Genomic DNA, 27,160 nt, shown 5'->3' on the forward strand with positions numbered 1-27,160 from the left:
CGGCGCCGCGTGAGGCGGGAGCGCGCGGCATGGCGGCGGCGGCGGCGGCGGCGCGGCGGGGGCGGTGCCTCGCGGCTCTGCTGCGCCTCGGGGCCGGGCCGCGGGCGCCCGCAGGTGAGCTGGGGCGGCCCCGCCGCGCCGTCACCCCGCTGTTACCGGGCGACTGGCAGCCTGCGCCGAGCCCCGGCGGGCCGCGGGGCCGCAGGCCCGGCGGGTGGGCCTGGGGCGGGCGGCGTGAGGGGGGCTGAGGGGACGGCTGGACTCCCTCGGCTCGGCCCTGGCCCGCGGCACCGCCGGCCATCGCGTCCTTCGCCTCCCCGGGGTTGCTCTCGCCCCCGTGTGCGGCCGTCGGGACCCCCCCGGGCCCGGGTGCGCACCGGCAGCGTTACTTCGCTCTTGGCTGGTTCCGGCCGCCGCCTGCTCTGGGGGGCGAAGGGTGGGCGCTGAGCTGCCGTCGTGCCCGCCTGCCCGCCCGGGAGCGGCTCGCCAGAGCTCTCGCTCTGCTGGGAACCGCGGCTGTAAACGCCCAACCCGCTGGCTGGGAGGCGGGTTCGTGGAGGCCTGTACAGGGTATATCGCATGCTCAGGGCCGTCCGCGGGCTCAGGCGGGGCACAGGGCACGGTCAGGTCACGGACTGTCGTCAGGTTCATCTTGTGGGGCACGTGTGGATTCGGGGGGTTCTGGGAAAGGAGCAGAAGAGGACAGAGTGTCAGCGCTAGATAACCTGACTTTACCTAAATGGCTTTAAACTGTAACAGGGGAGGTTCAGACTGGACGTCAGGAAAAAATGTTTCCCGGAAAGAGTGGTCAGAGAGTGGAATAGGCTGCCCAGGGAGGGGGTGGAGTCACCATCCCTGGGTGTGTTTAAGGGTCGTTTAGATGAGATGTTGGGGGATGTGGTGTAGGGGAGAACTTTGTAGAGTAGGGCTGAGGGTTGGACTCGATGATCCCAAGGGTCTTTTCCAACCTGAATGATTCTGTGATTCTATGAATAGGTAACGCCTGAAGGGTTTGTTTCCCAGGGGTGCACTCAAGATTTCACCTAAGATAGCTGGCAAGATGGACAGCTAAGAAAATCCAAACTCTGAGGTCTTGATTATGGGACATATTGTCATATCAAGGCCGTAGCGTGTAGGTCTGGAAACGTGCTTGTGAGTTGTCATTAACCGAGGCACGGCAGCCTGTGCTGTGCTCAGTATTTCCTTATCTGTTGTCTGGCTCCTAATCAACAGTTTTGTAGGTGGCCAATGTGGTCTGTGGTTTCCCCGTGGGTTATGAAGAGAGACTGTGACAAAGGAAATGGTGTGACAAATAGGGTCGCTATCAGGGTCAGACTGTTAGATTTATTGTGCCATTGAGTGCCACTTCAGGCAATTCAGTTCTTCCACCACGGAAACCCCCAGTGGCTTGTTAGCATCCGTGTCTGAGAGAAGCTGTGTGCCTCCCTTGGGTTAGACATGCTCTGGCAGAGCCAGAGTTTTATTCCTTAACCTGTCATTCAGATCCTTCCGGGAAAAAATAGTGAGCAGAAGCTGTGTGGGGTGGAAAATAGGGAGGAGCAGGAGGTGGTGTCCTTTCACTTGGATGCAGGCGGAGATCCCTGGCTGCGGAGACAGCCGTCCCTTCCCTTCTCCCTTCACTTCAGCCGTGCAAAGTGGTCAGTCTTTTCTCTTGGCTCTCGCAGTGCTGAAGGCTGAAGCTGGTGCAGAGTTTTGTGGGAGATGCGTTGGTGTGAGCGGATCAGTCAGGGACTCTCTTCTTCCTAGATTTGTACAGGATCTGGTGCCCAGCTAGAGAGCTCTTTCTTCTAATGAGATCGGAGCTGAAAGCATCTTATTGCTAGTGCTCCTCTTTGCAAGAGCATCCTCAGGCTTGCAACTGCGCAGCAATCAAGCTATTATGGTAATTTCTGCTGACCCAAATTCTCCTCTTTGTTTTGAACTGCGTACTGCTTTGTGCTCGATTTCCCACCCTAAATTTCGAACTGACATTTGGCTTGGCTCGCTGCAGTCCTTTTCCAGAAGAAGCTGTGTTTCCTGGGGGGTTGGTTGGGTTCGGGAATCCCAGAGGCATCCTGGTGCCTCCGAGACCGAGGGTCCCTCTCTCCTGTGGCGTGTTCCCCCTGTGCACGGCGCTCTGGTCAGGATCGCTTGGGACTCACAGAGAACTGGAAGTCAGAGAGTAATGTGGGTATCTGCCATCTTTTACGGTGCAGGCTGGGCAGTGGTGCAAATAGGAGGGTATGTAGGCTGTGATAAAGCTCAGCATTTGATTAACTCGATATAAAAAGACCTGATTTGCCCCAGCACATCGCAGTGCTCGACCAGGGCAAAAGCCGTTCCTTCTTTGTCTCTTGGTCTTAGAAATTTGTTTCTCAGGCCCGTTCTGAGTGTCACTTTACCCTGTTAATTCAGCAGATACTTTCTCAATAGCTTTTGTGTGCCGATAATTGGTTTTGTATCCAGAACTGCCGGGAGCCTTTCCCGTGCTGGCCAGGTAAGGGCTCTGCAAGAGACAAAGAAAGGGTCTGAAGATGCTGCAGCTTGCACTTAACGAGCCTTGTCTCCACCTGCCATGGAACGGGCTGTTAATTAAGGATGATAAGACCAAACATTACACGTACCCAAAAATAACTTTCTGAATTGATGGGCGGTGATTTATTATTGTGCTTTAGAGGTAGGCAGACAAAAAACGTTAATATATCAAAAAATTGTAAATAGCTGTATTTTCTAGAGTCAGGTAGTGTTTATGGGCTGGGGGGTGACCTGTTTGTTGGCTCTGGGGCCTTGCTGCCTGGAGATCTGATGATAGAAGTGGCCTTAAGGTTAGCACGGAGCTGCTGATGATCTGCTTCTCTTTTGGATCCTGGAGTCACGGAGGGAGCAAAATTCCCCCTTTTATTTCTGCTGGTTGGGAAATATGTGTGTGTGTGCGCGTAGAAGTGCAGATTTTTCAGGGTATCCTACACCATCTAGCATGCAATGAGCATAAAATATGTAAACCCTGTCTAAATACATAAATAAAATGTGTAAACCCTGGGCTGTCTCGGGCCCTTCCTCTCTGAAGCTCGACGGGCTGGACAGCCACACAACGAGCTCTCTACTGCTTTCCGCTTCAGTCACCCAGGCTGTTTTCCTTGTTGTTTTCTCAGATGAGCCCAACAAAGGCAGTCGAATGAAAGATAAAGAACATGTCCTATGATAATGCGGCAGAACTGTTTGTGACGCAGAAAGCGAACAGTTATGTGTGTAGGAGGTGTTCAGATGCATTAAGAACTATTTGTGGGCTCTTTAAGGGCAGAAAGACTGGGGAGTAATTCAAGCTTCTGGCTGGAGCAGTGGATCTTGATTCAAAGCTTTCTACGAGGAGGAGGAAGAACAAGGACTGACAGCCTCCTCGATCAGCTCTTGGGGATGAGATGCAGGAGCCAGATGTACTGTTAAAGCTCGGGGGTTTGTGTTAACCTGATCTGGAGTGAGTGAGAGGCTAGCCTGATGGCCTGGAACAGCAAGACCTGTTCTCGATGACCATACTGGCTGTAGTACCTGCTAAGGTGGGCAGGAGGTTTGCAGAGCACTTGTGAAGGGAGCCTGAGACCTCCCAAGATGGGCTAGAGGATGACGAGGGATGTTGGTGAAAGGGCTGGGATGCTGAGTTCACTCAGGGGCTGTGACAGGGTGGAGGAAGGCTCAGGAGGGAGCGGAGCTCTCCCAGCATGTCAGCTGGACTGGAGGACTGTAGATGGCCACAGAAGCTGTTTCCAGAGGGGGTCACAGGTGCACTTTGGTCCTCTCACCATACTAATGGTTCTCTGTTCAGTCTGTGGGTGTAGGACATCCTGAAAATGTGCCTCTTGCAGGCCTGGGCTGTAGGGTTTGCCTCCTTTCCTTGCTCGATGAAACAACCTGCAAGCACAAAGTGAGTCGTAAGAAAAGCCCGGGCTTGTCACTGCTTCCAGACACTTTTGCTCCTTAGCCAGATTCTCCCCACTCTGCCCAGGCCAGCCTGGTCGCTCCTCTGCCTCCCAAAACAGCCCTGTCTGTTATGTTCATGGCAGGGCTGGGGAAGGCCGAGTCACCGCCTGCCCCAGTGCAGCCACGTGTTCAGATCCGCACCCTCCCGGCTCTTACTCCAATTCTCGCTCCAATTCAGAAATCACACCTAGTAACTGGCTTTGGACAGAGCTCTCTAGTGCTGTAAATAGTTTTTTTGTGGTCAGGTTTAGCTTTGTTTCATCCCCCAGTAGCGAGAAGACTGCTCGGTGCACCTGGGCACAATGAAGGAGGAGAACTGGGACTCCCAGTCCTTAACAGGGCTCGTGCCGTTTCCTGACACTATCAGTGGGGAAAATGAGAGACTTGTTGAACTAGTGGCTTTGTTGCTGCACGTGCTGCGTACCCCAGAGCTGGCTTTGTTGGAGGATGTAATCCCTGTGCTCTGTTAACAGTCAAGAGCCAAATATCTATTGCCATAATGTAACTGCTCAGCTGGCTGACAGGAGCCAAACGGGGCTGGCTGGAGTTGTTCTTAGATATGGGAGTGAGCTTCTTGTAAAGGAGCTGGTTGCTGACAGTGGGATGAAAGTGAGCAGGAGAAAGAGATGTTGGTGCCTAGAGGCCTGCCTGTGTTAGTACAGCATCCAGAGAAGCTGCGTGTGCAGCAGAGGCATCTCTTGGAGGTGCAGGCTGCCTCACTCACACCAGGGTTTTACTTTTTCACTAATGTGGGAGTTGAAGTGTTCCCTGTTGTCTTCAGCTTGGCCAGGTAGCAGCACTGGAAGCTGCAGGCTGCCTCTTCCTCACCGGTTAATTCGTTGTGAAAGCTACTAACTGTCATCTTCTGGCTGGAATTTTCATTCAGCAGAGTCTAAAGTAGCAACTTGCCCTTCTTTTGCAGTGAAGGCAATGCTGGAGGGAAATGGTGGGTGTTTGGCTGTGAGGGAACTTCAGTCTTGCTCAGACAGTGTAACTCCCTGCGGGATTGCTTAAGTGGGACCTTTAAAGAGTGCTCCTGTTGCTGCTGATACTTGTGATTTATACTGAAATATCTTCAATTTTGTCTTCTAGCAAAAGGAGCAGCATGTCTCCAAAGACAAATACTCCGTCATTGGAGTCTCCGGTACAACATTCCTGCCACCAGCATTTCTGCTGTCCGGACATACAGCACGCAGACAGCGGAGAACAAGGAAGAAGAGCCCCTGCACACCATCATCAGCAACACGGAGAACGTGAAAGGTGGGCATGAACACAGATGGCTTGTGGGAACACCTTGGGGTGCAGGCAGACCTGGGACAAGGTCTGGGTGTAGCTGTGCCCTGACTGTGAGGGTGAGCCCTCCACAGTAGTGTTTCTGCCTCTGGAGGAGGCGCCGGTACTGGTCATCGCATTGTAGCTGACAGACTGCAGTTTGAATCTGTATTGCACCATCATCTCCCAAAACTGGGATGGCCTCTACTGAGAAATGGGGCCATCAAGACTGCAGGAAGAAGTTGCATCTGTGGGCTTAGCCAGGCAATTGATGGTCATGCATATGTGTAGAGGCTCCACGGGCACTAGAATTTGCCTAAAAAGAGACTTTTTGTCCCAGAAGCAAGCTGTGCCTGCCCAGGTCATTGCTGTGGATCATGGAGGTCTAATGAGAATCTTGGTGTCAACCTTTTGGTTAGAATGAATTGCTTTGCACGTCTCCAGGAAGAGGTGCTTTAAAGCAAAGTCCCATGAGTTATTCAAGCACAGAAATATCATCTTACCTCCATGCTCCCATGGTTTTTCTGGCAGGTACTTTTGAGACTGCCAGGCTGTGAAGCCCCCAGTGGGGTTGATGCACTGCCCCTGCTGCTGTCCACACCCCAGCTTCGCCCCTGTCGCTGGGGACTGTAGGTGCTCGCCAGCAAGACATGGCAGAGGTGATGTGTGACCTGTGGCTTTCCCCAGGGTGCTTCAGGGTTCCCTAATGCCTCTAGAAGGAGAAATGCTATTTTTCAAAGGCCAAGGATGGTCTTTCAGCTGAGATGTTTTATAGTGTTGTTATTTCTGAGGAAAATTCTCTTTCTGGGCACAGCCTGCATAGGTGACTGTATGTATGCACTCCCTTGCCTGCTCCACAGAGACATTTGAGAATCTGCCTTTTTCTGCTTAGGGTTCCAAGTATTGTTTGGGCACAAGAAATGCTACCTGCCTGTAGAAGCTCTTGGAGCAGGGCATGTGCAGATGCTTCCCTTGAAAATTGACTCGAGGGAGAGTATGGAAGGCAGGCTATAAACCACAGGAGACACTTGAGAGAGCGGTTGGGGATTGCATGGAGCCACGCGTTAGGAGCAGGGGGAATCCTCGTGTACTGATTGCTCTGCAGCCCAGACGCGGTGGCCAGCGTGGCGGTCCTGCAGGCTTTGACTGCCGTCAGGTTTGTGTGCCAGGACTTGAGGCACAGAGGCCAAGTGTCTGCTTGGCAAAGTGTGCTGCCTCATAGGGGTGTGTAAACAACACCTTTACTGTCATCTCTTTGGAGGCCACAGCTACCTGTGTCCCATCCTGCTTCAGGCTTTCGCTCCTGGGAAGCTGAAGCACGCGGTAAGATTGCAGTTTTGCCTTCCTTCCCAAGAGGAGACTGGTGAAGTGCCTTAAAGGTGTGTTTGTGATTTTATTCTAGGTGCAGCCTCTAAACATGAGTTTCAGGCTGAAACAAAGAAACTGCTGGACATCGTTGCCCGTTCCTTGTACTCGGAAAAGGAGGTAAGGCACCCACTACTTGCTGGTAGATTTTCTGTGGGCAAAGCCCTGTCTCTGTCAAGGGGAACATCCAGAACAGTTGAGCTTGGAGAATACCTACTCAGTTTCTCAGCAAGTCCTGTGCTGTTCACGTCTTGCTTTATTGAATGATGTTTTCTTAAGACACTTTGAAAATGTGTGTTCAAAACAATTTGTAGGTATGGCCAGGTGACTCTGTGAGCCTCAGAGCCTCTGTATTTTAATATTCAGACAGGCTGTTCTCCTGGCAGATAATGGGGAAACGCAGTTCTTCTAGCAAGCTGGGAATTAGTTTGTGAGTAGGCAGTGAGTTCCCAGGTCTGTGGGAGTCGTGTGCAGTGGACAGGGCCAGGCCACAGAGTCAGTTTGTGTCTTGTTCCCAGGTATTTATCCGGGAGCTGATCTCCAATGGCAGCGACGCGCTGGAGAAGCTGCGTCATCGGCTGATGGCAGAGGGGAAGGCCTTGCCAGAGATGGAGATCCATCTGCAGACAGACAGTGGAAAGGGAACCATCACTATCCAGGTACCTCTCTTTGGTAACAGGAGAGCGTTATGCCCTGCTGCTCTCTTCACTAGCCTTTGTCCTATGAAGGAGCAGTGGAAGCTGAGAGGCAGCACAGTCCCGTGGATTCCTAAGCCTGCCTGAAGAAGTGTGCTGTCCTCAGCTGAGCTCTGGTTCATGAGGCTGTAACCTCAGGATTTGATGAGAAACCACCAATTTATCTGCTCCTCACTTGTCCCCATAGGAAAATTTGCTGCTCCTTCATTCCACATTAGGAAATACCAGTAGCTTTTCTCCCAGTACCTTGTTTGGTGCACTTCCCAGGTTGTGTGTGTGCATTTCTTACTAGTGAAAAAGTTGGCATTCTGGTTTCATCCTGACCTTTGGGGTGGATTTCCCTCACCTCCTTACATGATAGCTTGCAGATCTTCCCCCTCACCTCAGTCACTGGGAGATGCTGCGGTGGGGAGAAGAACCTCCCATTGCTGATTGTCTCTCTCTCCTTCTGCTCCAGGGCAGGCCAAGTCCAGCTGGTGCTGAGGCTCTGCCCCAACATGCAGATGGGACTATAGAGTGTGGCAATACCATTGCACTTACCTGTCCCCCTTTCTGTAGCCCTGCTTTATATTGTTCCCTACTGGTGCCAACATGCTTAGCAGGAGTGGGGCAGTCAGCGTCAGCATGCTCACCTGTGGGCCTCAGTGTGGTGAGGGAAGGTGGAGCTGGGCCTTCTCTCTGTACTCAGATTGCTCTTGTTCATGGCTGTTGTCCAGGGTGAAAGGCTGAAGCTCAGTTTTGGTGTTTTCTTGACAAAGTTCTTAATGCAAAGAAGACAAATCAGTAACTTTCCTCGTGGACCAGTGTTAGGCATGAGAGTGTAGCTGAGGACTGTTCTCAGGAGAGCAGAGAATGAGGCAGACGACAGTGTGTCAGTGAAGGCTGACTGTAGCGGGTCCAGGGGAGATGTGGCACAGACAAAGCACACAATCTGATATTTTTGACGTGGGACAAAAGCACTGGCTGCGAGAGGCTGCTCAGTTATTTTATACTTTCTCTGCAGAACAAGCAGCTGTGGTTGCCATGGGGAAGTTGGCGATCATCAGTGGGCAACACACTCATCAACTCAAAGATGCTCAAACTGTAATGCAGCAGCTTTGCTATTCCTATCACACCTGACTATCGCACTTTTCTGACTGCTGTGTAACACCAATTCTTTACTGAGCTCTCGCATAGCCCCAAGCAGGGTGTCACTCCTGTCTTGCTCTCATTTTTCCCTTTTACGATCCCAGTGGACATGTAGCCTCAGAACCCATCAAGACGTTCCTCCGACTCATGCCCTGTAGCTGTGGAAGCTGTCCCCTTCTTTGGCAGTTTGCTTAAGAGACCTGTTTGCCCACCTTGCAGACAGGGTGCATTTGATGTCATACCCAGTTAGACGTGTGAGGGACTTGGTCTTTTTATAACCCCCTACCTGGCTGCCTGTGCATCTCTAATACGACTAAATGAGTCTTAACTAGGAAGCTTTGAACTGCAGCAGTGCTGCACTCTGAGAAGGGAGAGAGAACAGCGCTACTCCAATCTCTTTTAATAGGTTTGCCTTCTCAGTAGTGCGTAAAGCTCCTTACCTCCAGTGAAGGGTTTATTTATAACCTCTTGAAGAAACATACTGCATATAAGGATTACTTTGAACAAGCCTCACTCAGAACATTTGCCTGCCTACCTTTGCAAAGGTGCGAGAAAACTTGCCTGCAACGATTGAGGAAGAGATGAACCTGTCCCTTAGTCACTGTTTTGTTTTACATACTCACCAGGACCCACCAAAACAGAAGCAGCAGGTCCCTTGTGTGTGATCTATAGCAGAGGTCACCCTGGTTTTTTCTAGAAAGGTCCTGTTTTCCTCTGATCCCTACGTCCTTGTCCTCAGATCCTCTTGCTCTTGGCCCCTGCATCTGCTGGATCTTTCCCCTCCCCTTCCAAGCCCTGTAGCATCTCTGTGTCTCACCAGTTGAGAAAAGGCAGGTCTGTAACGTGTGACGGCCTCTGCTACAGGCACGTTCCTGGGGAGATTATCTAGCTCCAGTAAAGGACTGTGTTCATCTCTCTTAAGTGACAGCAGTTCTGCTTGCTTCTCTGCCAGGACTGAATTTCAGTTGTAAGCACAGCAAGACTCAGAATTAATATGATGTCCTCAATTCAGGGACACCCTACCTAAGCATTGCCAAGTGTTGTATCTGCTAAGAGGGAAATATTCACCATCTAGTCCACCACCTCAGTTCCTTCACCAAAGTCCTGTTGTTTTAGCAAATTCCGTGGTTTCCTCCATCCCTTTGAAAACTGCCTTATTCTGTTTCTAGGACAGCTCCATCTGGTAGCAGGCACAGCCTGCAAGGTCAGATCCCGTAAGAAAATCCACTTGAAAATGATAAGGGTGTGTTTTCAATGAGGACAGATCTGCAGAGCTCTGCAGTCCTGCACACTAAGGCTTTACAGACGTGTTTTTGGACCCTTTGAGGTGGGAACAGAGAACCCCTTACAGACCCCAAAGCCCTGTGACCACAGAGCTCTCCTTCAACACCTGCAGAAGGCTGCTGGCGGCTGGCTGGTGACAGGCGCTTAGCTGTGTCACCACAGCTACGCAGCTCTGCCGTACTGCGGTGTCTGGTGGTAACCCTGTGTTTGTGTGAGCTCGGGGGCTGGAGCTGTGCTCGGTGCTGGTGCTTAATTTAGGGCTAGGACAGTGCTAGCAGTTTAGAGGAAATTGTTTGAAATGTTTACAGAGTTAATAGCTGCTGCTGCTGGGTGAGGGAGTGTGACTGCTGTTTTAACAGGGGTAAGCAGCGTAATTGCTGCCAGAGCTTGGGCTGCTCAGTTCTCTTTGCTGGGCTTTCTTCTCACTTTGCAGTCATCCAAAATCAGTGTCTGCGAAGCCACAAAATAACAAGTTTGCTGTGTTTGGGAGGAGTTAAAATGACTGCAAACACCACTCCTCCCTGCAACAGCTCCCTGTATTGCTGAGCAGATCTCTCCTGACTTAGGAGTTATAAACAGTCTGCACCAAGGACTGGGCTGTCCTGAGGCTCTAAGAAGGAGCTGAGGTGTTTGGGCTTTAGCAGTTCAGTGCAGGTGCACCCGCATGTCCAACAAAGCTTGGTGCAGGTGGGGACCCGGTCCCCCTCCACACAGGGTCGTGTCCTGGCAGCCGCCCTGTGCTGCCAGGCTGCAGCAGAGAGGGGGTTACGTCCTTCGCTGCGTGCGGCACTGCAGCATCCACCCCCCACTCGGGCTGAGGAAGCAGGGGAGCCGGAGATGGACAGTAATGCAGGTGGAGATGGAGGGGTAAAGCTGTCTGTACTTCAACAAGCCTTGGGTGGAATTAAGCTTGCAGAAACATGGCACTGATTGCAGGGGTGGGTTAGAGCTTCCAGTTGTTGCATCATCTTTAACAAATAAGCCAGGGAACCAGAAATATAAATGCGTCTCAAATAACCTGTGGCTTAGGGGGAAGGAAGTGCAGAATCTTTTCTTCCTCTTCGTGCCAGAATAAGAGCATGTCACGTTTAAAGATGGAAAATTCAGAGTGGATAAAAGGAACTACTTTTCTGAACAGCGTGTGTTTAGACCTGAATGGGTGGAGGCTCAGCCTGTAGCAATGCTCAGCATTGTTGAAAATAGTGTTGACACAGGGTATTGGAAAGGAAAGGAAACCTCAGGCTCTCTGCTTTGGACAGCTTCCATGCACTAGGCCAAGATCACCTTGTACCTGTATGCACCAGTTTTATTGTGGCTTTTCTCCTCTTGGTTGCTGCTGCAGATGCCGTATTGGTTCTAAACCAGAACGCTGCTCCAGTGCAGCTGCTGTCCTGGTCTTGTGAATTCTAAGTCTCTTTAAGCAAGGTATTTAAATAACAGGGGGGACACTTGCTAATTGGACATTTTGGGATTTTATTACCTTATCAGTTGGTGAAAGCAGCATGTCCTTATTTTATAATACAGTCAATGTTCTTCCGATGCCCTGTTGAGATTTTGCACTGAAATGTGTTTCAAGTGTTCGTTTTGCAACAAAGCAAAATGAAAGGCACAGCAGCTCAGATATGTACCTCTAACTGCAAGCATTCTTTCAGGTGCAGCCGTGGCAAAGGCAGCAGTTAATGGTTAGTTAATGGATTGTTTGGGTCTAACAAAGCTCTAAAATACCTTAAATTGGACTCGGGTAATGAGCAAAGATGCTGCATTACCTCCGTTCTTGTTTACAAGCTAAACTAAGCAATTTGTTGCTTTAAACTAGATTTGTTGCTGTAATTATGTGCAGTTTGTTTCTGCTTTACAAAAAGTATGATATGAATACAAGAGCTGTGGACTGACTGATTTGGTGAGACAGTGGGGCCGAAGGTGTTCACTTACTCCTCTGTCAAGGAAGACCGAGGTCCTCAGGGCTGCGGAGCAAACCCGGAGGATTTCATGGTGGGAGCGCTGAGGTCCCGCGTGCCCAGCCGTTATCCAGCCATCGTTCCACAGGACGGCCTCTGTTTGCAAACATCCAGCACCCACACCACAAAGGTTAGAGCAAAGTGCAGAGAAAGCACAAAGGTCCCGTGCAGTTCAGCTGCAGGCTTTGTATCTGGGAGGTCTCCACGCACAAAAAGGTGCCAAAAGCAATGTTCAGCTGCTGTCTCTTCAGGGTAAATGTTACTTGCTATAGAAGTGTGGCCGTGGAGCTCTTTGTAGCCCTTGGAAGATGGGGTGAGAGTCTATAGCCTGTTGTGGTGTCTTGCAGAGGGACAGGGCTGTAGAGGAGATGGTTCAGGGGGAGGCTGTTTACTCTGCACCCTAAGAAGTCCCAGAAGGGAAATTCAAGCAGATGAGTAGGTGGTGGTTCTGCTGAGTAACAGAAGGGCTTCTGTAATTAACCTTCAGCTAATGAAGTGTCAGCGCACTGAACTGTTTCATGGTATACAGTGGTTGGTTTCTCCAAGCTGTGGAGAAGCATTTGGCACTTTAAACTCTGCACATACCCCTCGCGTCTTGTAATTTGTGAAGCCCCATGTACAGTTTGCTTCGTGCTTTTATGAATAACTCTGCTGTGGTTGTTTTCAGCCCGATAAAACTTTTCTTGCAGGCTGAAGGGAGGGCTTGAAACTGTCTGCAGGGGAAGAGAAGTTGTAATGTTGATGGTGGAGCAACAGCAGTCCTTGCAGTTTTGCTGGCCAGTGGCGAGTACAAAGTGTTTGCAGAGGGTTGTGCGATGACACGGTGGCTCCTGGCAAAGATGCCTGGAGGCCGAGCAGCAGCCTGTGCAGCACGGAGAAGAGCCGTGGAAGTCCTGCCAGCTCCTTCCTTGGATTTCATGGAGCTAGTGCTGCCAGCGCTTGCGTCGGCCCTGCCCGAGGCGGGCTGTTCGTGGGCAGGTTCATTTGCTTCCCATCGCTGAAGAGGGCCTGCTCTGCAGAAGCCGAGCTCCGTCTCTCTGCCGCCGCCACTTTATTCCCCGTTCCCCGGCGCAGCTCCATCTGGTGAAGGGAGCTGAGAAGCACAGTGCGAGGGCCAGCCGCAGGAAACGCGGACGCGGCAAGAGCTGTTTGAATCTCGATGGCGTTTTCATCCTAATCCGCCCAGGTGTTTTCCTGCAGTAGGAAATGCCTGCTTTGCCGGGATCTTGGGCCGGCTGCCTCAAAGGACACTTTCCGCTTTCCCTCTGAGCGACTCGGTGCTGCGGGGGGAGCGGATGTTTTGTGCCATGTTCTCTTTGTTCGTTGCGATTCACCCTCTTCAAACTAGTCTCCAGGAATTGTCATTAAGCATTTTGCAATAAGTTTGGCAGGGTGTTTGGAATTCAATAGCCAAATAAATTCACAGGGTAGGGATATATTTTTTTTAACATACTGGAATTTGGGAATGACATGCTGTGCTATAAATAGGAGTGGATCAGAGGAGTTAAGAGTTCTGTTCAGGGTCTGGCATGAACAAAACCTGAACCAGATGCTGAAAACTTTTCTTTCTGGCTTTTTCTTCCCTGGGGGAAGGGACCATGTCAGATTCCTGAGATTTTGCCATACCCTGTTTGTTTTTCCTGGCTTTTCATCTCCCGCTGTTGAGATCTTACTGGGCATCATCCTTCTTCTCCGCCAAGCTGACTGACTGGCCTTACCATAGTTAATCAAGGGAAAGGTGTTGCTGTGCCGTGATTTGTGGGGATGCAGGAAAATGTCTTACCCATGTGGCACCTCACTCAGTAACCTCACAAGTTGACCACAGTTTGATCCTTCAGTGGAGTTAATCACTATATTAAAAAATATGTACTGACATTAACTTACTTTGCTAGTAAATAAGCCCAGTAAATGCCCCATATGGGTGGTAGAGGTGTGCTGTGCCAGGATTCACTCTGGCATCTCACCTCTGAGCCATCTAACAGCAGCCAGTTCCACTCTAGCTCATTTTGCTGACTCCTGCACACCGAATCCCACCCCTGCATTAACCACACTGGGAGGGCGTCAGCCCAGTTCAGGATGTGCAGGCTGCTCTCAGCTGCGGCAACTGTGCTCACAGACACTCAGGTAAAGCTGAACTCCTCAAAGGAAGGAGCATCACCTTTCACTTGGCTAACTTTCACACTGCTGCCGCCTTATGGCGTGGCTCAGAGAACCTGTAAGAGTGGCTTCTCGGGATGTTTCTGTCAGGTAGAGAAGCTGCTGCGATTTGGGAGGAGAAATGGCAGTTGGTTTTCAGAAGTGGCATCCTGGAGGGCATTAGCCTGCCCTTTGCTTCTATGGAAGATGCGTGTGGAGCAAGTCTGAAAATACGTTGGACTAAAAAATGGGAAAGATTTTTGTTGGGATCCTGTGTGAGAGGGTGGCCATCTCTAGCTGGGGTTCACTGTTAGCCGTGTTGGCTTGGGGTCGTGGAAATGTGTTGTGGCAGCAAAAGAAGTTGCAGCCTCGTCTGAGGCGTGCTGCTGCAGGGTCTGCTGCCTGAGAGGCATGCGCTAGCAGCAGGGCAATGTTTATCTGCACGCAGCAATGCAAATCTGGATTGAACTGGGGATGAGAACAAGCCGGGTGCCTTTGCAGTCTGACAGAGCACCGGGAGGTGTGGCCGGTGCGCTGTGCTCCCAGCTGGGGTTAGCCTGTTCCCACAGGTACCCAGCTCTTGGGGACCTGGACATTGACAGCTTCATACTCAGGTCTTGTGGAGGATAATGTGAGGGGGAGAGGAGGAAGGAAAAGAAGGTGGAGATCAGTGAACGTGGTGCTTGTAGACAAGGGTCTGCATTACCTGCGAGTTAAAGGATTTTCTGCTCTGCCACCGATTCCTGGTGTGAGGGCATCTGTTCCCCATCTGCAGCTTGGAAATAAGCTGTTTCTCACTGCTTCTCAGCTCCCCTTTGGACCTGTTCAGGAGTGGAAACCGTCGCTGTATGTGCACGGCACCTGGCACAGTGAGGCTTTCCAGCACTGTCATCTCGTGTGTTTCTAGGGGGATGTAGAAACCAGCCTGTGTTGGTGTGGTTTTGTCTTCCTCAAGAAATGGCTCAAGTCTCTGAGCTTTCTGGTGGTTTATAGCCCCAAGGCAGGTGTGGCTGTCCCTTAGAGCTGTGTGCCTCTCAAGTCCACTGTCCTGACCATGTGCAGCTGGAGTCACAGCTGGAAGTCTGCTGTTGCAGACTCGACTGGCTGGGAGAGAGTGGGAGTCAGAGGTGAAAGTTTCTCAGGTGCTGTTTGCTAAAGTAACGCTTCTCTACTGACATTTCAGCTACAGTTGCTGTTTCTTTTCAGGACACAGGTATTGGGATGACCCAGGAGGAGCTGGTTTCCAACCTCGGTACCATTGCTCGATCAGGCTCAAAGGTAACTTGGGATGAGGCACCCCTTCTCCCCTGCTTAGAAGAGTCTTCTCCAATTACAGCCACTTTTGTTCTCCCAGTAATTTTTCATTCTGTTTTGTCCCTTGGCCCCCAGACCAGCTGTGAAATTACACCCCTCTTGGAAGGTGAAACCTGCCTGTGGAGTCTTCTAGCTCTTAATGGTCTCTGCTGTGTGCTGTGGGAGGCCCGTGGTGCCCAAGCAGCGCTAATGGGCCCTGTGTGTAATGCTGCTGCACCTGGCTGCCCTTGCTCCCCAACGCCTTCCTCCCCGGGCCATTGTTCTGGAGGGGGACATGCTTACTCAGCATTCACCCTGTGTCTGTGAGCGCAGCAGCTGTGTCCTCATGCTGTTATATATATGTACCCGATTTTTTTTTTCCACGTCTGGAGTCACCGTTTTGAGGTTTTCTGCTCCTGATTGACTGAGCCCTTGCTTGTTTTCCTTTACTGCTAGTGGCAGTGAGTGTTGCCCTAAGCAACACTCCCCTTTTCCAGAGGTATAGTCCCTGTGGGAGAAACCCTTTTCCTTGGGCACCATCCTCAGAGCAGAAGTGTGGGATGAGGGTGCTGGACTGCCAGGCTGCGGTACCTGGCGTAGGGCTGCATCAGTGCGTGAGGAGCCCAGCTGGAGCCTGGATTGCAGCCTCCCGGTGGTACCTGAAGTCACTGTGTGCTCTTTTATGTCTCCTTTGTTCCTCCAGGCTTTTCTAGATGCTCTCCAGAGCCAAGCTGAAGCCAGTAGTAAAATCATCGGCCAGTTTGGAGTGGGTTTCTACTCAGCCTTCATGGTGGCCGATAAAGTGGAGGTGTTCTCACAGTCTGCAGAGCCGGGGAGCCCAGGCTACCACTGGTCTTCAGATGGGTAAGGCTGCAGAATGGGCTGGAAGCATGGGGAGGCTGTGTCCAGACCAGGCAGGGACTGAAAGCTGTGCAAAGCAAGACAGGGCTTGTGTGGTCTTTCATGACCAGGCTTACTGGTTTAGATCCTGCTCAGATTATACATGGTAACAGAGCGTGGCCAAATGTGCCAGGGTGAAAATGGCAGGGACAAACTTGCTTTGTCAGAGCAGGCGTGTTGTGGACAAAGAGAGTACCTGCCTCTCCTGTTCCTTCCCTGCTGGCAAGCAACCGTCTTTGCAGTGCCCCAGACTGGAGAGACAGATTTAACCTCCTTGGTCTAGTCGTCCCCTGGGTTTTTGCTCAAGGGCACCCACAGTAGGCAGGGCTTGTGCAGTGCTGTGGCTCTGCAGGTACGTGTCTTCTGTGGGTCACATCTGTGCACTCATCCTTTGTTTTTTGCTTGAAGTTGCGAACGTCTGTGCTGGCAAAGCTATGACTCCTGCACCGTCTTGAAATCAGAGCTTCTGGGGGTGATAAGCTCTGCGTCCCCTTAAAATCCCCTAGAAATAAAGAATTCATGAAATTATTTAAATTATTGAAAAAATACCTTGTAACTGAGACTTGGGCTGCAGTCAAGCTGCTGTCTACGGCAGTCTGTACTGCTGTACGCTTTGAAGGCGTGCTCGTCTGTCATCGCTGTGCTGTCTCTCCCCTGGGTCAGTGCTCTCACCAGTGTTTGATCCCCTCGGGGCGTTCACTTAGCAGCAGGGTAGGGATGGTCAGCCAGAACGGGCTGTCTTCAGCAGAGCACAGCTGCTTTTCATTGTAACCGGTTGCTGCATACTCCAGTGGAGCTGTGAATGAGGGCACACAAACAAGGCAGAGTTGTCAAGGGAGAAGGCAGGAGCCTGGGTGTTGCAGTCACTGTAGGAAACGTAGGAGAGGAGTTGAAGGCTGTGCTCGCACAACCTGAAGTTTGTTTGAAGTTTGTTTCCTTTTCAGTAGAGGCTGCTGGTGTCTGTGCAGAGCGGTGTGTCCTGGGTCTGGAGTCTCTGTAGGGAAGACAGCCACATGTTTTGGGGGGGCTTCTCAGAGGCCCAGAGAGCATTTGGGCATTTAAGATTTTTTGCCTTTTTCTTTTGGTACTGAAGTGTTCTGTGTGCTCTTAGTTTAATAAAACAGTTTTATGTCCCGTCATGGATGTATCTGAGGCACAAGCTGACATGGGGTCTGTTTCTAATCCTAGTTCAGGAATGTTTGAGATTGCAGAAGCATCTGGTGTCAGAACTGGGACTAAGATTATTATACATCTCAAAGATGACTGCAAGGAGTTTGCAAATGAAGACCGAGTCAAGGGTGAGTGGAGGAGGGAAATGCTGTTACCTGCTGAGGGGCTGTGTGAAGTCTGTTGCTGCCTCATGAGTGGGAGGTGAATTTACAGTGTTTTTCCTCTCCTGCAACACCTTTCACGTGCTGTTACTGAGGAAATTCTTACGGTGTTGTTTTCACAAACATAACTCTTCTATGTCTTCTTTCCATGCCAGAGGTGGTGACAAAATACAGCAACTTCATCAGCTTCCCGCTGTACCTCAATGGGAGAAGAATTAACACGTTACAGGTGAGCAGGAGGGACACAGGCAGGTCACCCATGGAGATGAACCACTGTAATCCTCCACTGCAGACAGGAAACAGCATAAAGCTGCTGCTGTCCTTGGAAATCAGGGGAGAATTGTCCAGGGTATCACAGACCCTGTAGTGATCAGTTAATTAGAACAAAAGGAGACAATCCAGCCCAAGTCATGCCTGGAACTGCTTGTTTGCATTTGTTGGAGAGAACGCTTGCAGATTAGCAAAGCAGTTTTTATTTATAGTTATCTTCTGGATTTTCCCTCAATCAGAATTATTATTTCAGTGCTTTGTAATACTTACTCCAACTGTTTAAGCCAGGTGACACGTTAGTGATGTAAGGATTGCTCATATCACTGGTGTGCTGACACCTCTTGCTGCAGTTCTTTCTGTCCTTCAGCGTGGGATAGCCAGTGCCAGAAAATGGTTGGTTTTCTTAGTGGTGCAGCTCACAGCCTGATTTTCTTCACGGTTCCTAGCTGAGAACTGCTTGATGCTGGCATTTTCTGACCACTTAAAATTATATTGCAGCCAGATCCATTTTAGTCAGAAGTTCTTGGCCCAATTGCAGGAGTCACCTAGGTGAAATTAATTATCTTTAAAACAAAAATCCATGAATCATTGTCCTCTGGCATCTCCTTTTTCTGGTTGTTTAAAGCTTCCTCACCTAAGAGAGGAGGTTGAGAGTGTATGTGTGGCTTTTTTGTTTCCTGGAATGTGGCACTGAATGCACAGACTGTCAAGACTGTACTTTAATATTTTATCATGTTAATTTATCTAAGGTTCTGTAATTGGTATTATTAGTCACTGATATTTATTTGGATTCCTGCATAATAGTGTTTCTGTTCCAAAGGCTTTCTAGCTATTTCCCTTAAATTACAAAACCAGAAATAGATTTAGACAGCTGTTTGCTCTTTCTACCTGACAATCAATAGAACAGACTCCCTAGAGAAGAGTAGTACTAGAGCAAGGGGTGAAATGCCCTTAATAGAGTCATGTACTTTTATCTTCTTATCAGAAAGTCTGTTTTCCCTTGGGATACAGCAGCAGCTTTATTCTCATTATGCTCCCATTTCAGGCCTTTTCTTTATCCAGGATCTTGTTCTTGCGTTTTTCCACACATCAACATCAGTTCACTGTAAACAGAGCCATAGGTAGTTCCCTGGTGTGGATTTTCCTAGATAAGCTCTTGAATGCTTGCCATGTAGCTGGTGATGTGGAGTTAGAGGCTTTTCCGGTCTAACTGTGATAACTGTAGCTACAAGAAAGCCTCTGGGAAAGCAGCACTTTACCTAACAACAGCTGCTGTAAAGCACCTTAGTACCCAGCTGAGTCTGTAATCCTACCTGTGATCCTGCAAACCCTCCAGGACACTTGTGTGTGCTGAAAATGTTACAAAGCCACTTGTGGAACAAGGCTTTGAGGCAGAAGAATCTTTAAAGAGTGTGGCAGCACGGCAGGGCTGCCAGAGCCCTGCATCCGTTGGGCTCTGGTAGGTGGAGGGTGGGCTGGATGTTTGTATTGCCCCCAGTAATCACTCCTATCACTCATTAGGACTTGAGTGGCAGTGAGTGTAGTGGGCTTCCCCTGGCTGGAAACATGAGACTCTTAGTTGAGTCCCAGTGCTTGTTAAATGGGCAGGACCTCCCGTGTCTTTGCTAGATGCTAGTCTTTTGCTGAGGTACTGAAAACTTAATGTGATGTGTGGGCTGAATGCTTCAGAAAGATTTGGGGGGTTCAGAGCAGCAGTAGGTGGAAAGCATGGCCAAGGGAGAGGACCCGGTCTGGAGCTCGAGACTTCAATTCACATGTTGACATGTGAAATGGTACTTCTGGAGCACTTTCTGACCCTGCAGCAGGGGTGGCCGAGTGGTTCACAAAGCATCTCTCAGACTGCTCCAAAACAAATCAGCAGAAAACAGGCAATCCAGGAGTTGCCTCACAGGCACTCAGCTGACTTTGGGATAGTGACCTCCATCAGGGAGGCGGGCCAGTTGCAACAGACCCACTTAAACTCTCATTTTTTTCTTTTGCCTGCTGGTCAGGCCTTGAGATACTTGACCAGTACAGCCAGTCAGCTGAGCTGTGGTAGCTGTCCAGAATGCTCTTGACCAGTAGCAAGTGTGGGACAATGGAGGTTAGCCAAATCCCTTTTGTTTTGGGCTAAACAAAGCTGTGTTATACGTGTTGCAGGGCAAGAGTACCTCTATGAGAGGTGACTGAGATCAGGTGAGGGGCAGTAATTTGTTGGTCTGTGATAACGTCCCTTAACCACAATACATCCCACTGCCCTCGGGCTGCGCAGAGGAGTCTGTCTGTTTGAAAAATCATATTTCCTTGCTCCAGCATCCTGGAGGGAAAGTGTGACTCTGAAAGAAGAGCCCTGTGCTCTGAGGCTGCAGGTCTTGAGAGCTGATGGGAACTCATCTCCCTGCTCCTCCGCAGGCACTCTGGATGCTGGACCCCAAGGACATCGGCGAGTGGCAGCACGAGGAGTTCTACCGCTTCATAGCGCAGGCTTATGACAAGCCCCGCTACGTCCTGCACTACAAGACCGATGCTCCCCTCAACATCCGCAGCATCTTCTATGTGCCTGAGCAAGTACGTGCCCTTCTGCCCAGGGAACAGGGAGACACCTGCCCAGCTGCCCTGAAGAGGAGAGAACAGGAGAGCTCCGTAGGGAAAGGAGGCAGCTGAGGCTGCAGGACGGCAGGGAGGCATAGCCAGTGTGGTGTCTCTGCAGTAGGCTGGGTGCCACGGGGTACTTGTGGGGATACTGAGTCACAAGAGCAGGGAGATGGCTCAGTAGATCCCTAGGGAAGGTAGCCAAGATTTCAGCTCTCGTTGGGTTCAGCACTGGTAGGGAAGACCACAGTGTGACCTGGCCAGCTGGTGCAGCCACAGAGATACTGCAGCATGGTGTGCAGCTGGGCATCCTGCACAGTGCTGCTGTTACCCTTCTGTTTCTTGTTCCTGCAGAAACCATCCATGTTTGACATCAGCAGGGAACTGGGCTCCAGCGTTGCCCTCTACAGCCGCAAAATCCTCATCCAAACCAAAGCTGCAGACATCCTGCCTAAATGGCTGCGTTTTCTTAGAGGTGTGTGCTGGGACCAGGAATAGCAGGCTGTGGACTATGGCTTCCCCGGGGGGTGAGGCGAGGGGCTGCCTTCCTGAGCCTGGCACTCGTGTTTGCCTCCCTGTTCAAGGGTTGCTCTGTGTTGCAGGTGTTGTGGACAGTGAGGATATACCCCTGAACCTTAGCAGGGAGCTGCTGCAGGAGAGTGCCCTTATCAGGTAAGCAAGAGGTAGGTCCTGTGAACTGCTGAGGCTCTCCTGGCTTCTTGCTGGTTGAGGAGGGGGCATTGTGGGACAGTTAGATGGGCTTGGGGGGACCTGGCATGTAAGCTGCAGCATTTCCATCCTTGAGAATTTCTGTAGTCTATAAAGTGAGTTCTTTCTCAGCCATGCTGGTCACATCCTGAGGTGTGGGAGCAGTGTCCTGTGTCGTACAATCTGCTGCCGCCTCCTTGGGTCTCGTGCCCCTCATGTCCTAGGCTGCCTTTTGGCATCTCTGTCTGCAGCAGTAACAGTGGATTTGCTATTTAAAGTGTCTGGTCTGCACCACCAAGTGGTTTGGAAAACAAAACCAAAGTGTAAGTCAGCTGTCAGTACTGGGAAGCTGGGCCATACTTTAGCGTTACCATTATTTATGTGTAGATCTTCAAACAGCACCTTGTGCCTCTTGTTTCCAGACTTCCTTCAAAGCTCTGCTGTGCTCATACACACGTTCATCAAAAATTGAGTGCCAGCCAGCAGGGTTTTCATTTGGTGGTGAGGCCCCGTGAAGCTGACTGTCGGCAGGCCAGTCTCCTCTAAGAACACCTTAGATCTGGCTTTGGTTTTCCTTACTTTTTGTCCTTCAAGTCCCCTCTCAAACATCTGCCATTGTTGCAGCTTGAAGGAAGTATAAGAGTAAGCTCTCCCTCCTTATCATTGGTGCTGTTACCTTGTTAGGTTTGATGGCTAACCCTGTATTCCATGGCTGGTGAAATGTCTCTACCTTCACTATAGTCACCAAATTAACCCAGTCACTTCAGAGTGGGTTTTCAGGCCTTCAGAAAGTGTTCCTCCAAGTGTAACCCTTTTATAGCTGCTTCCTTCCCATGTTTAAGGGTAGCTGTGGGAGTGAGGCAGATGGCCTGTGCACAGTTGGTTATGTACTGCAGCATCACTGAGTCACGAGTTAGTGAAGATTTGAGCTTCAGCAGTACATTTGTACCACAGCTCTAGCTATCTCTCCAGCTCGAGAGCTGCTCTTGACTGAGATACAAAGAACAGATGTAGAGCCATGAGGGAAAGGAGACGGTGGACCCAGAGTTTCTTCTTTATCCTCATGTTTGCAAATGCATCACTAAAATACTGCACAAGGAGAGAGATACTCATCTAAAATCTCTTGTCTTGGCCTAGCAGCTGTCTTTAAAAAGGCTTGTTCCTGCTGCAGGAAGCTCCGAGATGTTCTGCAGAAGAGACTGATCAAGTTCTTCATTGACCAGAGCAAGAAGGACCCTGAGAAATATGCCAAATTCTTTGAGGACTACGGGGTGTTCATGAGAGAGGGGATTGTCACAATAGCAGAGCAGGATGTCAAGGTACCAGGAGTCCTGAAGCACTGCAAGTGATGAGAAAGATTACTGGCTCCTACTGTGACCTGGGATGGGGGGGACTGCTAATTCTCTGTGAATCTTACACGCCTGTAAATTGTGTTCCTGGGTCTAACAAGACCTACAGGTTCTCTAGTGCCCAGGCTCTTTCTGACTGGGTGCTGCTTCCCACTTAATCTGAGACACTGCAGAGTCTCTGTACCCACACTTTTGTCAGCCCTCCCTGATGCAATATGCATTACAACAGGCAATAAAGTAGGGCTTTCCCTACTGTTTTCCGCTGCCTCGATTCCCATTTCCAGGAGAGCCTGACCTGTATCCTGTCTAGGTCATTCTTCTGCCTCCTTAATATCTGGTGCAGGAACGGAGGGAGTCGGAATCCCCTGAGCCTTTTTGCAGGGCTGCAAACGGGTCTGCATGCTACAAAGGGAATTGTTGGAGCTTGGGGTGGCCAGGTAGAGCTGTAGTCGCCTGCCCTCAGCTCACAAGAGCCCATTTCTTCCAGGAGGACATAGCGAAGTTGCTACGTTATGAATCGTCCGCCCTGCCCGCAGGCCAGCTGACCAGCCTGACTGACTACGCCTCCCGCATGAAGGCAGGGAGCAGAAACATCTACTACCTGTGTGCACCCAACCGGCACCTGGCCGAGCACTCCCCGTACTTTGAGGCCATGAAGAAAAAAGACATGGAGGTGGGTGAGCAGTGGGCCAGGGCCAGGGGAACACCCTGAGCTACGGCATCAGTGGTCAGGGCTCACCTGGATCTCGGGGCTGAGCCGGGCAGCGAGGCCTGTGATAGGCCCCACCACTCCGCCACTGCTGCGTCTTTGCCCAGGCTCCTTCTGTCTCCGCTCACACTGACTGCTGCGGCGTGAGGCCAGGCAGGACCCGTCACACACGCTGTGCAGGCGGGTCAGTACTTGTGCAGACATCTAGTTCTGACATCTGTTTAACACCTGCGCTGAACGCCAGCGCGGGAGCCTAGGAGCTGCTGTGCAGGGCTGGTAATGGTGTTACAGGTGCCCTCTGCAGGCAGGTGGCTCTTTCAGGGCTGGAGTCGGTGCTGGTTCTCACTTTCCATGGGGCAGCAGGACTTGTGCAGCTGCAGACCTGCCACCCATGATAACAAAGCCCTCCAAGGGTTTGCTGTCGTCTGGGGCCCCGAGCGATAATCACCGTGGGGTTGAACCTGCTAGTTTCCTTTGTGCTGTTCTTGCTGTTTGGTGCAGAGTTGCCTTGGGAAGGAGGAAATGCTGCTACATCCCAAACAATGTGTTATTGTCCCTTTTTTGGCACAGGTCCTGTTCTGCTATGAGCAATTTGATGAGCTGACACTCTTGCACCTCCGGGAGTTTGACAAAAAGAAGCTGATCTCGGTGGAGACAGATATTGTTGTTGATCACTACAAGGAAGAGAAGTTTGAAGAGAGCTGCCCAGGTATCGCGAGGCTTCCTGGCCCTTCCTGCTGCGCGCAGACCTGCCGCCCCGTGCCAGTGAGGGTACACAGCTGCTCTTGCAGCTCCTGAGCCTGTGAGCAAGACCATTCCTTTCCATCCTGCCATTCTCAGGCTCTGAGGCAACTTGCAGTTCTTGCAGGTCCCTTTCAGCCCACATGATCAAAGTTTAAGCAATTTGCTGATTTAAACAGATGGAATGTCATATGTGGAGTTTCCGTGAGTTGAGTTTTAACAACACACGTGCATCTGGTGCCCTGACAGAGGCAGGCAGGCGCTGGCAGGGCATGAGCCTGCACGGTCTGGGATGAAGGCATGTACGTAGGGGTGTGCTGAGCAGTGCTGCCTTCCCATTTCCACAAGAGAACAGATAAATGGAAGTATGAAATGGACTGAACTCAGGAGTAAAACTCACTGTCCACTGGCACACAATAAATGCATGCTCAGATGTGTCCTCTTTCCCCTGCCAGCTGCAGAACGTCTAACAGAGAAGGAGGCTGAGGATCTGATGGCCTGGATGAGAAATGCCTTAGGCTCTCGAGTCACGGGTGTTAAGGTAGGTGTTCTGTGTCTGGGTAACTGAGTACAGGAGATCCACGGGGGTAATACTCTAGGGAAAAAAGATGGTGGTTGATTGGAGATCTGCTGCCACAGATTCTTCTGAGAATCATTCTTCTCCATGGCTTCTTTCTGTAAATGGTGAACGCTGGCATTTGCCATTTGGATGGTCAGCATGGCAGCTGAAGAACCACATCTCAATGTGTAATGAGCAAAGCCCATTTTACTAGTTCATGCTCAGGTTACCAGAAGAACAGGCTGGTGACTGTCTTGCCTGTGGACTAGAAAGGCTTATTGGCAAGGAGTGCTTTGGGTCCAGTGGCGAGCTACTGCCTGTGGACCAGTGGGGACATTTGGGCCCCCAGCTTTCCTGCTGGTTTAGGCAGCTCCTGTGGGGCGGGGATGAATCGTGTGGGGGTTTAGTGTGCTTCTGTGCTGAGGAGACTCCGAATCCTTGAACCTCCCCCACCTCTAACCCACGTGCATTTTCCATGTCGGCACTGATGGCTGTTCTTGCCGCAGGTGACGACGCGGCTGGACACCCACCCCGCCATGATCACTGTGCTTGAGATGGGGGCTGCCCGTCACTTTCTTCGCATGCAGCAGCTGGCCAAGACCCAAGAGGAGCGTGCCCAGCTCCTGCAGCCCACCCTAGAGATCAACACGGGGTAAGGGGGAGCAATACCAGTGCTAGGCCCCCCAGTACCAGTGCTAGGCCTGGGGCACTGCAGTCTTTCTGGGGTGGAGGCAGAGAGGAGGCAATGTAAAGCTCCCAGTTAGCAGAGCCCTCGCCATTGTGTGCAGTGTGTACTACAGTGCCTTAATCTGTGAGGCTGTGTGGCACAGTCGACGTGAGCCACCCACACACACTGTGTCCACCCCCCCAAGGACAATGGGGGTTAAGGGACGGGATGGGAGAGACAAGAGAAGCCCCCAGAATAGGAGCGAGGAAGTTGGAGCTATTTTGGCCTTTAGGTAGAACCTTTTCTGTCCCACCTTGGCATAGCTGCTCATTCTGGAAATAAATTTCTTATTGTGTCTAAAAATACTAAGTCTCAGTGTTGATCTCTCTCACTCTTACAGGCATGCTCTGATTAAGAAGCTTAACGAGCTCAAGGACAGTCAGCCTGATCTGGCCCAGCTGTTGCTCGATCAGGTGAGCAGCACCACCCTCCCCAGAGCCAGCTCGCAGACCATGTGTGGCAGGGAACAGGGTGAAGCCCTTGTAGCGGGCAAGAATCACATCCTTCTGTGCTCCCCACTCTGGATACTTCTGGTACTTGTGGTCCATGTGTTTTCCTACCAGACAGCCTAGAAGAGACATGGTTGGTCTCGGCATGCAAGTCCTGGAGAGTAACGTTTGCTTCCTCCCCAGCTCTCATCCAGCTCGCTTTTACTGCTTATTTAATGCTTTCTCCTTTTTTTCAGATTTATGAGAATGCCATGATAGCAGCAGGACTGAATGAGGATCCCAGACCAATGGTGAGCCGGCTGAATGAACTCCTCACCAGAATCCTGGAGAAGAACTGAGCCCCGGAAGACTCAAGAATGAACTCTGTACTGATCTCCCTTCCCTCAAGTGCAGTCACTCTGTCAGCTATTGCAGCATCTGCTCGCAGGCACCGTGCAGCGAGGGGTTCACGTGGCAGAGGGCCAGGGAGAACACGGGGGACTTCCAACCCTCGCTGCTCAGAGAGCAGCCAGTTGCAATTATTAGATCATATGTCATCAACCTGTTCAAAGTGCGATGTTCTTAGTGGGAACAGAATCCAGAGGTCGCTGCTAAAACAATATGCCCAAATTTCTGACACGAGCCTGAAGAGCCTCATTTCATACTGTTTCTAGAAATGGCCTTTCCCAAAACAGATGTTGGCAGCAAGATTCCCAGTTAGGTCTGTGAATACATGCCCCTGTCCACTGAACCCCTGTGCTCCATTGTGCTCCAAACAAGCACTGACAGAATTAATTAATTTGTTAAGAAACCTCCACCTCTGACCAGGCAGGAGGAGTTTGCTGGCATGGAGTTAGACTGCTGCCAGTAGCAGACACAGATCCAGTTGGTGGAACATGTCAGTTCAATCCCATGGTAGAAAAGATCCCCGAGCTGCTGGATAATTGAGTTCGTCCTGGTCTTGCTGTGGAGAAAGGGAAGTAACTGGGAAACAGCTTTCCAGTGTGTGGCCTTCTGGAGAGTCTCTGGTGGTTTTGCCTCTTCTGTGGGATAAACTGCATGTCTAGCTGATCTGTATTTATGATAAATAAACTCCTCCTCTTTTCCAGACCCTTCCACTCTTCTCTCTTCCTCTTACTTTGTTGGTCTTTGTGTCTTCCAGGTGGTGATTTGTTGGTGGTTCTCTCTTCAGATGCTGCTTGGTTCTTCAGGGCATCAGGCACTGGACAGTGGTGGGAAGAGGGGGCTGTGAAAACAATAGTAGGGAGTAGCAGAGAGCATGGAGGGAAAACAGGAGAACCTGTAGCTATGAACCCTGTTAGCCTTGTCCGTGAAAATGGAGTTTAGCCCTTTGAGTCCTTTCTAAGGAGCAACAGCTGTTCAACGGAAGAAGCCGTTGTAACAGAAAATGCCGCACTAGATTTCCCTCTGTGCGTCTGGTTTACACCATACAAACTGGTTTATAGGAATTCTTTCTCCTTCCCAGTGAGGGCTCTGAGGCTGCTGTGATACTTGTTTTGCTTATCTTTAAATTGCCAGATTAAGATTCTGAAACTGGATTGGGTTAACTGGATGCTCTGCTGAACTGGACAACCCCCAGCTCTTCAAGCTAAAGGAGGTCTGGGTCTGCAAAGAGGAATGAAAATGGTCTGCTGCATAGGATGTCATTTTAGAAGTTTTATTAACATCACCTAAAATTTCATTTTTATTCAGATGCAGAAGAGGAACTAATGTGACAGT

General features: G+C 50.7%; 1 protein-coding gene across 2 annotated transcripts; it reads left to right on the top strand.

The window, feature by feature from the left end:
* Window positions 1–26,530, top strand: TRAP1 (TNF receptor associated protein 1). 2 transcript variants are annotated; one of them, XM_074886144.1, is made up of 18 exons: window positions 1–114; window positions 5,068–5,235; window positions 6,650–6,732; window positions 7,131–7,271; window positions 15,020–15,091; window positions 15,810–15,970; window positions 17,195–17,304; window positions 17,493–17,566; window positions 20,020–20,175; window positions 20,554–20,674; window positions 20,802–20,871; window positions 22,079–22,226; window positions 22,744–22,929; window positions 23,536–23,674; window positions 24,162–24,247; window positions 24,772–24,917; window positions 25,333–25,405; window positions 25,678–26,530. In XM_074886144.1, exons 1-18 carry the CDS (start codon window positions 30–32, stop codon window positions 25,777–25,779), a joined length of 2,121 nt encoding a protein of 706 aa, XP_074742245.1. In that variant the 5' UTR covers window positions 1–29; the 3' UTR covers window positions 25,780–26,530. The 2 variants fall into 2 exon arrangements, with proteins under 2 accessions (XP_074742245.1, XP_074742246.1); XM_074886145.1 differs by lacking the exon at window positions 1–114 and adding an exon at window positions 1,571–1,658.
* Window positions 26,531–27,160: the final 630 nt, after the last annotated feature.

This window comes from Strix uralensis, chromosome 16 (assembly GCF_047716275.1).
Source record: "Strix uralensis isolate ZFMK-TIS-50842 chromosome 16, bStrUra1, whole genome shotgun sequence".
Classification (NCBI taxonomy): Eukaryota; Metazoa; Chordata; class Aves; order Strigiformes; family Strigidae; genus Strix; species Strix uralensis.